General features: G+C 48.5%; 1 protein-coding gene across 1 annotated transcript; it reads right to left on the minus strand.

The window, feature by feature from the left end:
- Window positions 1-936: 936 nt before the first annotated feature.
- On the minus strand, window positions 937-11,289 carry LOC126527326 (monoglyceride lipase-like). Its single transcript, XM_050175113.3, has 7 exons — window positions 11,015-11,289; window positions 10,444-10,556; window positions 9,231-9,367; window positions 8,044-8,154; window positions 7,041-7,214; window positions 5,908-6,039; window positions 937-1,955 (listed from the first exon to the last, which is right to left on the minus strand). Exons 1-7 carry the CDS (start codon window positions 11,131-11,133, stop codon window positions 1,809-1,811), a joined length of 933 nt encoding a protein of 310 aa, XP_050031070.1. The 5' UTR covers window positions 11,134-11,289; the 3' UTR covers window positions 937-1,808.
- Window positions 11,290-12,782: the final 1,493 nt, after the last annotated feature.

Consider the following 12,782-nt stretch of genomic DNA (forward strand, 5'->3'; position numbering starts at 1 on the left):
TAATACACTAGCAACCATAATTCGCATCGTACCTTAAGTTTCGAGCATTCGCGGAAAGCCAGTGCCAAGGGATGAGAAACGCAGCGGAAGACAGGCACTCAAGTGCAGTAATGACACTCATTATGAAATTTGAAGGCGTAGGAACAGAGTTTGGCTGAATCGAGGCAGTCGATTGAAGGTTGCTTGGAGTGACCTTCGTCCTGCATTGGACGGGGAATATCAATTAATTATACGTTCTGGGGTTTTACATGCCAAAACCATGATCCGATTGCGAGGCACGCACATCGGAACTGGGGGACTCCAGTTCTTTAAGGTGCGCCGAACGCAAGGTGCACGTAACTTATTCAAAATGCGGCGGCCGCCGCCGCCGAGAGTCGACCCCGCGACCTCGGGCAACGTCATAGCCGCTAAGCCGTCGTGGCGGGTTGACAAAAATATATATAGCTGTATGAGACTCAACATCGTGATGCGCATCATCATCATAAGCTGTCACGAAATTCGATACTGCGCGTTAATATAAGCTACTCTCTGACGAAGGTACTCTTTTTGCTTTTTTTTTTTTGTGAGCTATACCGGACTTCGTCTTGAGCCCTAAGTGTGACAGCGACGTCAAGTTCGTACGAACACCCGGACACGCGTTCTAACTTATCGCACCTACAGTGCCCGAGGTGCAGATGTCTTACACCGTGGCCGAATTCGATGCTTCGCAATGCCGGGCCTCGAACAATGGAACTCGGCGGCCATGCACGTTGAAACTGAGACGCGATGCCCACCGGTGCAAGGATACTGTCGGGCAGGAGTCGGTACTTGGCTAGTATTTGCGGTCTATCTCTGACTCAGAAGGGTTGGCATGCAGTTGGGCGAAACAATCGCCCCGCGAGACTAATGCAGCGCGAAAAAGGAAACACGAAGTGCAGAACAACAGGACAGGCGCTCAACTCGCAAGTAAGCCTTTATTTGACCAGAGCACTTGTACATGCCCTATAGAAAGAAAAAGAAAACTCAGAAAAACAAGAACAAAGGAAAAGAATGTGCTGAAAATTGACCTCAGCTGTAGAACATGCGCAAAGTCATGATAACCCATCAACGTCATCTGATATATCAAATAATTTAACTAGATTTTAAGGCCTTACGTGCCGAAACAACAATCTGATTATGGGGCATGGTGTAGTGGGGGGACTTCGGATTAATTATGAACATCTGGGGCTCTTTAATTTAAAGATAAATTATGAGTCATTAAGTGCCAGAACCACGATTGGATTATGGGTCACGCCGTAGTGGGGGACTCCGGAATAATTTGCACCACCTAGGGTTCACTAACGTGCACCTAAATCTGAGTACAACTGGGTGTTTTCGCATTGCGCCTCCAACGAAATGCGGCCGCCGCGGCCGGGATTCGATACCGCGACCTCGTGCTTAGCAGCCCAACACCATAGCCACTAAGCAGCCACGGCGGGTTGGGGGCTCCTTAAAGTGCACGTATATCTAAGTACACTAGCGCTTTTGCAATTCGCCCGCATAGAAATGCAGCCGCCGCGGTGGGGATGGAACACAGTGTGGCACGTAAGTCTGTGGCTTAACTAATTTTATAGCCTTGTATTCCACGAGCGAAATCATGCTTAATACCTGCCGTAAACCAGCTTATCAAGTCCTATATCAACGCGGTGATAAAACATCGTAATTAGCGCCTTTGTTAACCAGCGCGAACTGTGTACTGATCATGCCCAAATGTACTAGAAAGCAGAAATTGATCCTATCCCGGCGACAACGCAGCCTTCTTTTTCTTGTCTCCAGCCGCTTGTCGATTCTTAATGTTGCGCCGATGGATCACCTTGTCCGGAAGAGGTCTGCTCTGGGGAGAGCCTTGCCGTGAGCCAATCGACAATGTCTTTGAGTACCTGCTGCCGAACGTCTTCGGGTTCGCACAAGAGGTCGTGGTACGCTCCAGGATAGGTCTGCGAAAGACAAAGAAAAAAAAAACAATAACGATAAAATTGCCACGCGCAGGAGTGTATTCATGGAGCAGTTCTTACGCTAGTTCGTAAGAACAAGAGCCAGCCAGTCAGCGTTGGCTGGTTCTTAACATCGACCGTTTTTTAAGCGAAGATGTTCACTTAAATACTTAAATCTATTTCCATATTCAAATGTTAATTTCTGCATGCAATATACCTTGTAAGGGTGTTGCCAGTAGTACAAATGAAAAAGAGTTTCCCCCTTTGCTTTTCTAGGCATAGCCTAAAATCAACAGCACTCTTTTTTTTTTTCGGAAGTGGGGGGTGGGGGCGTGGGAGGGGGGGGGGGGGGGTCTGATGCTGAAAATAGATAGTAGTCAAGAATTTAGCAAAGCATAAAAAATATGTAATATTTATTTTGATGGTAGCCCTACAGTCTAGACGTTTATTTAAATGTGTAATATATCTCGCAATCTCGTGTGTTGCCAATACTACAAGTTGAAAACAGTTGCCACCTTATGCCTGTCACGTTTTTGGGCACAACTTAAAATAAAGCAGCAGCCTCTTTTTTTTTTTATGCATAGAGTGTCTCCGACTTCTCTTCATGACTCGAAATCGGGGGTCTCAAGCCATCATTCATAAGTTTCTGAATCGCGTTTTGAATCGTTGTTTTCGCATTTCGCGCCCATCGAAATGCGGCCGCCGCAGCCGAGATTCGATCCCGCGACCAGTTCGACACCACGTCTGCTAAGCCAGCCGGCAGGTTGTAGCGGCAACAGCGTGTGGCCGAAAAGCGCGGAGGCCTGATAATCGGCAGCTTATCACGATTATTGCGATTTTTTTTTTATTGGCATCCCCTTCGAAACGGGGTGACGACAAATGGTCACCTAGGCTGCTTGGTCTAATCAGATTTTGCTACATTTATCGCAGTCTAGCATTTCGTCCATCTGTCCTTGAACTTTTGCCTCTTCATTAAAACATCTATATCCACACTGTACAGTCAACTACGCCTGTAACCGCCACGGCTTTATCGATCTCTTTCCTGCTATTTTTATCTGAACGTCTCTTGCTTATCTCGACTGGTAACCAGTTAACACTTCCGTCCGCATTGAATCTCAGTAGGTGCAGCGGTGGCGTAGAGGTAGAACACCCGCCTCGCGTGCAAGAGGTCCGTGGTTCGAATCCCGGTGCCGCGCAATTTTCCACCGGATTAAAAAAAAAAAAAAAAATCCGCGTGTTGATAAAATTGCATAAACAGGCCTGGAGTGTGGCCTGATGCCGGTGACCAGAACCGGTAACACACTCCCTCACCAGAGCAGGATTGGCCACCCTGGTGCAGTACTTGGCCACAACCTCCTATATGAACACAACAATCAAACCCCGGCCCTCAGTCCCCAGCAGCTGCGAAGCAACTGACCACGGCGGCGGTCAGACCTGCGACGCTGCAGAGGGTGCTAAGAATCCCTGGCTCCGGACAGGCCGCCATTGGAATATGAACCTGGCAACGTTTAACGCAAGAACATTATCTAGTGAGGCGAGTCTAGCAGTGCTATTGGAAGAATTAGAGGGCAGTAAATGGGATATAATAGGGCTCAGTGAAGTTAGGAGGCCAAAAGAAGCATATACAGTGTTAAGGAGCGGGCACGTCCTGTGCTACCGGGGCTTAGCGGAGAGACGAGAACTAGGAGTCGGATTCCTGATTAATAAGAATATAGCTGGTAACATACAGGAATTCTATAGCATTAACGAGAGGGTGGCATGTCTTGTTGTGAAACTTAATAAGAGGTACAAAATGAAGGTTGTACAGGTCTACGCCCCTACATCCAGTCATGATGACCAGGAAGTCGAAAGCTTCTACGAAGACGTGGAATCGGCGATGGGTAGAGTGAAAACAAAATACACTATACTGATGGGCGATTTCAATGCCAAGGTAGGCAAGAAGCATGCTGGAGACAAGGCAGTGGGGGAATATGGCATAGGCACTAGGAATAGCAGGGGGGAGGTATTAGTAGAGTTTGCAGAACAGAATAATATGAGGATAATGAATACCTTCTTCCGCAAGCGGAATAATACTAATATGGATGAGATAGTTCAAGTGGCTGAGGAGTTCTATAGAGATTTATACAGTACCATGGCACCCACGACGATAATGGAAGAGAGAATACTCTAGAGGAATTCGAAATCCCACAGGTAAAGCCCGAAGAAGTAAAGAAAGCCTTGGGAGCTATGCAAAGGGAGAAGGCAGCTGGGGAGGATCAGGTAACAGCAGATTTGTTGAAGGATGATGGGCAGATTGTTCTAGAGAAACTGGCAACCCTCTATACGCAATGCCTCAAGACCTCGAGCGTACCGGAATCTTGGAAGAACGCTAACATAATCCTAATCCATAAGAAAGGCGACGCCAAAGACTTGAAAAATTATAGACCGATCAGCTTACTGTCCGTTGCCTACAAAGTATTTACTAAGGTAATTGCAAATAGAATCCGGAACACCTTAGACTTCCGTCAACCAAAGGACCAGGCAGGATTCCGTAAAGGCTACTCAACAATAGATCATATTCACACTATCAATCAGGTGATAGAGAAATGTGCGGAATATAACCAACCATTATATATAGCTTTCATTGATTACGAGAAAGCGTTTGATTCAGTCGAAACCTCAGCAGTCATGGAGGCATTGCGGAATCAGGGTGTAGACGAGCCGTATGTAAAAATACTGAAAGATATCTATAGCGGCTCCACAGCCACTGTACTCCTCCATAAAGAAAGCAACAAAATCCCAATAAAGAAAGGCGTCAGGCAGGGAGATACGATCTCTCCAATGCTATTCACAGCGTGTTTACAGGAGGTATTCAGAGACCTGGATTGGGAAGAATTGGGGATAAGAGTAAATGGAGAATACCTTAGTAACTTGCGCTTCGCTGATGATATTGCCTTGCTTAGTAACTCAGGGGACCAACTGCAATGCATGCTCACTGATCTGGAGAGGCAGAGCAGAAGGGTGGGACTAAAAATGAATCTGCAGAAAACTAAAGTAATGTTTAACAGTCTCGGAAGGGAACAGCAGTTTACGATAGGTAGCGAGGCACTGGAAGTGGTAAGAGAATACATCTACTTAGGACAGGTAGTGACTGCTGATCCAGATCATGAGAGTGAAATAATCAGAAGAATAAGAATGGGCTGGGGTGCGTTTGGCAGGCATTCGCAGATCATGAACAGCAGGTTGCCATTATCCCTCAAGAGAAAAGTGTATAACAGCTGTGTCTTACCAGTACTCACGTACGGGGCAGAAACCTGGAGGCTTACGAAAAGGGTTCTACTTAAATTGAGGACGACGCAACGAGCTATGGAAAGAAAAATGATAGGTGTAACGTTAAGGGATAAGAAAAGAGCAGATTGGGTGAGGGAACAAACGCGCGTTAATGACATCTTAGTTGAAATCAAGAAAAAGAAATGGGCATGGGCAGGACATGTAATGAGGAGGGAAGATAACCGATGGTCATTAAGGGTTACGGACTGGATTCCGAGGGAAGGGAAGCGTAGCAGGGGGCGACAGAAAGTTAGGTGGGCAGATGAGATTAGGAAGTTTGGAGGGTCAACATGGCCACAATTAGTACATGACCGGGGTAGTTGGAGAAGTATGGGAGAGGCCTTTGCCCTGCAGTGGGCGTAATCAGGCTGATGATGATGATGATGATGATGAATCTCAGTGCCGGTGGAAACTGGGCGTTTGCAAACAAGTGCTTTCAAACAAGAGCGTCAACGTGGCGTTCAGAAATATTGACGTCCACGCGACTTCCAGAGAAATGCGCATCGAGAAAGAGAGAGCGCCAGTAGTGGAGAGGGTAGCGAAAGGCGAGAGGGAAAGCGCTCGCTCGCCTTCGAGCTCAGCGTTGTTTATGGGGCCTTGTAAGTGTGCTAAGATTAGACACACGATAAGGACACAAAGTGTTTACCTTCATGGTCTTATCCTTGCTGGGAGCTTTATCGAAGAACACCTTCGAGCCTTCCGGGTCGCAGACCTTGTCGGCAGAACCGTGCTGTACGAGAAGCGGCAGCTCCACGGAGTTTGCGTGTTCCACTGCAGCCTGCGAATAACAACAGATACCGTATGCACTCGATTCTAACGCGCAATTTTTTTTCCTGGAGAAATCGCTAGAAGAATGACAAGCACGTTAGAATCGACTGTGAAACCGAAAACTGCAATAAGTGTTGTGCAAATCTCAATTCCCAACGTCGAATCCCGTCTGCCACGGTCTGCGAGGCGTTTAATACCCCAGTCATACGGGGCACGTTCGATGGCAATTGAACACGATCGGGATCGAGTTTCTCGATCGCCATTATTGGCTCACCTCCCGCCGCTTGTGCAAAAGAGCCAATCACGTTCGAGCAATTCGATCTCGATCGGGCCCGACCATGTCACAGTTATTCTTAATGAAAAAAAGACTTAAGCAATCTCTCTCTGCATGGTTCTCGCATCGCTACTGGCATACAGAACTGATATGCACACTAAAATGTCGGAACGCAACCACATTTTGCGCAACGCCCGCACAGAAAAAATGCTATGCATAGAGTATCGGTGAACGTCGCCGGCAGCACATTCTTGAGGAGGAACCAGCGATGGAAGGCGCTCTCCTGAAGTGCGCAGGTGGCGTCCTTAAACTCCTTAAACTTCGTAAAGTAGCGACACTCTCCTCCTCCGCCTTCACTCATCCTCGTTTCTCCTCTCTTTCACGCTCCCTCCTCGACCGTGGCGCCGCCTATCCCGCTATAGCGTAGCAAGGGCGCCAACATGCTCTCCTCGCCACTCTGTAGACGCTTCTGGAGCAAAAATGGCGCTGATGCACGGCGCGAGGGTCCACGTGATGCTAATAGGCCAATAGCGACGCGGCGTCGGCCTCGGCCGGAGCGCGCGGAGAAGGCAGCATTCTTCAAAGCGTGGCACTACTTTACAAAGTTTACAGGGCTTTAGGCAGAATGGCTGGCAGACGACGGCTGTGCGAATCAGGCCTAACTGTACGCCTTTAGGACCTCTCTTCGCCTTGTCTGTGGCGTTCAGCGTTGGCTGCCGTACCATACTGACACTCACCTCGAGCGCAGTGATCATGGCCGCCGCCCATCCGGCAGAGGCGCTGCCGTGGTAGCGGAGTGGGTCGCTCGCGAAGCGACGCTTGGCCTCGGGGTCCCTGGACAGCAGCTCCGGGTCAAGAGACCCCACGGGAAACGCCGGCAAGACGAAACCGAGAACGCGAGCCATGGTCCTCTGTTGGGAAGCACGTGGCGTACGCGAAGATACATTATTTTATAAAGCGATCTTCCTTTGCCTAGTCCATAACAAATTTCGCTTCTCGTCAGTCGGTATAGTTTGGCCGAGCTGTGGGTTAGTACACCTGCCTACCTGCATACGTGCATACCTACCTACATCCATACCTGCTACATGTATACCTGCTACATTAATACCTCGCCGTGTGTCGATTACTACGTCATGTCTTTTCTTTCTGCAATGTCACCTATGTTTTGAGCAATGTACGGGTGACAGGGCCAACGTCAGGCAGATTTCTACCTTTAGCGTTGTCATCCCAGACAAACTTGGGTCTAAAAAAACTTGAAGATAACTAAAACCATGCTACCTGCATACGTGCATGCCCACTTACATGCATACCTGCATTACCAACATACATACATACATACATACATACATACATACATACATACATACATACATACATACATACATACATACATACATACATACATACATACATACATACATACATACATACATACATACATACGTACGTGCAGGCACGTGCAGTATGATCTGCAACACCGGTACCCGTGGTCGAAGGGGCTCCAATACTGTACGGCTTCGCAGACACAGGTAAGTTCCAGATCTAAACACACCTTCAATTAGTGGCATTTATTAAACCGCTACTTCGCATGTCAGAGCCACCGCGCAGCCCTACAGCCCCTTCGACCACGAACAAGGGTGTTGCACGTCATATTGCACGCGACTGCACACTGTCTTTCTGTTACGCTGCTGGTAATAATGATGTCATCTTGCAACTTTCTTTTTATTTTCTTGAACTTACCCTGAAGCAGGTGTCCAGTTCCTTGTCGACTCCGAGTAAAGGTGCCACCAGAACGAGGCCGGCGAAATCGTCGCGCCTTCGTTGCGCTGCGATGACCGCCAGCAGTCCACCCTGGGCGGCATCACGACAATCACGCAGTGTTCAATCACGCAGTGTTCGATCACGCTGCCACAATCACGCTGCCCCAATCACGACAGTTTTCGAAGCGCAAGATACGGGAAACAAGACAACACACAAAAAAAAAGAACAATGCGGCAGGTCCAACGCACAGTGTTTCAATCTACATACTCTACGGAGCTTCGTCTACAGATGCGCCAAGAGTGCCCAAACCTGCGTTCGTTTCTGCGTTATTGCAGCGTCACTTCGTACCAAAAGTTTCTGCCCAAACCACATCATCCGCCTTACAATTCGTATTTGCTCGGGCGCACACGGCTTTGCTATACGCACGCAATGCAACACACGTGACGATCATCCCAAATTTTGACCGCTTCGGGCTCTTTTAACTTGCACCCAATGCACGGTTACAACGAGCGTCAGATTCTTTCTTTTTTTTCATATTTTTTTTGCATTTCGTCCACGTAGAAATGTGGCCGCCGCGGCCGGGATTTCATCCCGTCCCCCTCGCGCTTAGCAGCGCGCGACGCCAAAGCCGCTACGCAACTACGGCTAGTATACTTTCAGTTAGTATACTTCGTATACTTTCAGTTATGCTTCGGGCGCACGCGCTACCGCTGTTCGTGTTTCAGTTGACCTCGACAGCACAGCCCTATCTGCACCGCGCGCAATCTGATCATTGTACACGCCTGCTTCACTCCGCTATAGAGCTGGCGACAAGGTTTAGGAATTTTCAAATACCGTCGACACGTCTTGCGTCGCGAGCGCTCGAGAGCTTGGAAACAGCGGTAATCCGGTGGAAAACGAACTCCGACGAATGGAAAACGACGAAGCGGATCAATATTTTTTCTTCGCTCCTCGATGGCTTACGCAACAGTTACTATAATAGGTCTCCACTCTTCAGTCTTATCGGAGCGCCGTATACTAAAACGCTGCTATGACGAGCTTCGCAAATCGTGAGATTGAAGAGCTCTGCAGCGTAGAAGGGTTTCTCTGGATCGTCATTGCATTTTAAAGCCGCTTTTCTTCGAGTGCTTCCGATTTTTTTTTCTTTACCACACCGGTTCACTGACCATGGAATGGCCCACGAGGTAGACAGGCCTGTTGGAGAACTTTGACCGCTCTGTGTCCACGTGCTTGAGGATGTCGTCGACGTACACGTCGGCGGACTTGACCATCGCACGACGCCCTTCGCTCATGCCGTGGCCGACTGCGAGGAGGCGAGTGTATACCATTCCTCGATTACGGCTATTTTATACAATGTAGTACAGTCGACTCTATATGTCTGCGGAGCGCTGGTTATCGAGCGCGAAAGCTGCGTTTACCGCACACCACGTAGGTGGGGCCCATAAAAGGAGCACAGCGCTACGTTAATGGCGCACAGCGCTGCAAGCTGCGTATGCAAACTTCCTAGCGCTACACGGGCCCCGTAAACTTTTTTTCAGAGGCGATGTTATTTTTGCTCTAAATAAAGACGGAAAGACAGCTGAGAGTATGCGTACGTTATGATCCCAGGTACTCTGAATCTGAATATCAGAGTGTCGCTTAAAGAAACTATAGTCAAAAATGCTTAAGATAACGAGCAGTAAAAAGCGCTGAACAACAGGACAAAGAGAGGGACACAGACAGCAGCGCTGTTGTCTGTGTCCCTCTCTTTGTCCTGTTGTTCAGCGCTGGTTACTGCTCGTAATCATGAACCAACCAGCCCAAATGTGTACTCTTCTGCTTAAGATAACGCTCTAACGAAGAGAATTCCATTGGATCTGCAGGCTGAGGCCTCCTCCTCCTCACCCGCTTTGGTCACAGTTAGTCGCTCAATAAGCGTAGGCAGTTTGCATAGACGTCATCGTGGGCGCCATCTTGGTGCACCACTAGCACATCGAGAAGCCGCGTAAACAAGAAACGTGACAGCGCGGCAGGGCTCTGACGAACAAAAAGTTCCCTCGTTTCGAGACGTTGGCTGCAGACTGGGAACGTCGCTTGTTATAGACCACTCTCGGTGACGCTGTGCTCTGATTGGCTCAATGCATGCCTCCAGAACGAATGATGGAATTAGACTATGTCCAAAATAGTAACCCCCCCCTCCCCGCCCCCACTTCCTATCACTTTGAGTTTTCGTCCTCCCATGAAATCAGCCTCGTCGCATATATCACAACGCGCGCCACAGCGTAACGGAAGCAAAGGGGAATGCATGCAGCGCACGCTGTTTTGGAGCTCTTAACACTTGTCGTAGTAAAACACTTGATAAAGAATCATTTGCACGTAACATCACTGCGGGTAACTTGCCGTGGTCGTGAGCGAACACGTAGCAGCCGAGTCCTACCAAGGCCCGGGCCAAGTTGTCGTAGCTGGGGCCGTGGCAGTGCTCTGCGTAACCGTGCGCCAGGAATACGAGCGCCCTGCATGCATAGACAAACAGCGAGGTGTGAGCGTGTGCAAACAAGCGCTGCTGCTGATCGTCTTTGTTGGCTCGCAAGCGCTGCACGCAACTAAAAGTAAGGGGAAGAAGAAATACGCAGATCCAGACGCGTATCTTGGAATCTATGCGAAGCGAAACTTTCGTGCAGTGGGTAATCAAATGCTATAAATTCGCCCGTGTTTTTTTTTTTTTTTTCATTCCTGCGTCTTTCGTGTAACGGAAACGGGCTACGCGAGAGCACGTAGTCGATTCCGCTGTGCCTTTGATCATTAACTGTCAACGATCCGTCATTAGTCACTCTCAGTTTCCTAACTCCTCTTTCTTCATTTGACGATGTCAGCAGCGACGAAATCTTAAAACTACATTAGAAACGTACTTTCCCGGATGCGTACGTGTCGCTTTCTTTCCAACTCACGCGCGTTGCACACGGCACTGTACCTCGGTTCCGATTCGCCCCTCCAAGACTTGCAGACGATCTTGTGGTTGTCGCCATTGTAGAAGAAAACGCTGTCGTCGACTTTGACGTCTGAGCTCGGTGCTGTCGCAGAAGCGCTCATCCTGACGCGCCTTCGAGGGCAGTCGGGCGATAATGAAGGAGGTGACAATGGGCCATTGTACAGAGGTGTCGCGATGGCGATGTTGATCGCGCTTACGCTGCAGTTTGAATTGAGGTATGGTCGTTTCGCGATCACATTCCTGGCATTTGCTCCCCCGAAAAATGAAACAAAGAAACGAATCGTTTCTGAAACAAAAGATGAAGTGAATTCGCTATCATCTTTCTTGCTTTTGCCACACGCAATATTACAGTGAGCCCCGCAAAGGTGGGAGTCCAGGTTGTGCGATAGTATATCAGTGACAATCTGCACGTCCTACTTTGGCTCTGTCCTCCATCCGTTCGGTGTTCTCTAACACGTCTGCTTATCGAGCGCTGTCTCAGTTGCTGTAATCTCATAGCAGGGGGAAAAGCTAGAATGACCTTAGTTACAATCTCCAAGTCTTGCTGTCGCGCTTACACCGTTGTTGTTGTTGTTGTTGTTGTTGTTGTTGTTGTTGTTGTTGTTGTTGTTGTTGTTGTTGTTGTTCAGTAACAATACCAGGCATACCCGCTGTATGGGGGACTTACACAACATTATTAGACTTGAGCACTTTCGGATTGTTTAAATTAACGTCGAATTTCTTCTTCTATAAGTGAGCTTTTGGATATTTTTTTAGAATATTCTTGACGTTACTAGTGAACGAGGAATATACAACAGGTTATTCTCGCCTCCGCCACTACATAAAATGTCGCAGTCAATAAATACTTTTTCGTATTTTCTAGAATAAAAATAAATATTACAGTATCCAAATTCGTACACCTTTGTGTTTAGTGGCTTTAGCTGAAAAATTTAGACGGTATGCGCCACAACATTTTGACAACGAAACGTTGCATCCGATGCCATTAACCAGGACATTTTACTGTTTAGGTTCCAACGTTCAAATGGTTAATGCCTTTGTTTATATCCACCCAATTTACCCACCCGATTAATGGCCAATACCCCACTGTGTGTATGCGCCACCGCGACTCAGGTCAACAACAACTTGCAGAAAGAGAACCAACTCGGCTCTACTCTTTGCACCTGGCTAACCGTCCAGAATCAGCCATTCCAAATTTACGTTCCACCGCTGCTGTTCTGAATTACGAAACTATGGGGCGCATCGATTTTCACCGTGTCCCAGTGTACTATATTCATTGAATGCGGATGTGACTGATGGAGGTGACAAACACGTAATCGCGTGCGATGGATGTATCGGGCAAGATTCCGTGAACTCATTCTCATCATCCCCTGCCTTTCGGGCAGCTTTTATTGCGACAGCAATTATATGGACGCTCGAGGCGCATTTCTGCCGTCGCCGTGAGGGTCCGTACAAAGTCCAAGGGCGATAAAATCGCCGTCGCGTGCCGTATACTATGTGCGCGAGTGAAAGCGTGCGAGGGTGAGCCGGCGATCGCGGCTCAATCTCGTACACACGAAAGAGGATAGCGCGGAGGAAGCGCGCCGTCTTCCGTCGTCCGCAAGGTTCCAGGGGCAGGGTAGAGAGGGGGGCTTGTTCTACTCCGGGCCGCTGTATCTTGAAAGTCATCTGCGACATGGACAGAGTCCGCCGTGCGCCGTGTTTTCGCGCGTTAGTTCGCGTTGATGTGAGAAGGAGCGCTAAAGTCGATTCG

This window comes from Dermacentor andersoni, chromosome 9 (assembly GCF_023375885.2).
Source record: "Dermacentor andersoni chromosome 9, qqDerAnde1_hic_scaffold, whole genome shotgun sequence".
In the NCBI taxonomy this organism is placed as follows: Eukaryota; Metazoa; Arthropoda; class Arachnida; order Ixodida; family Ixodidae; genus Dermacentor; species Dermacentor andersoni.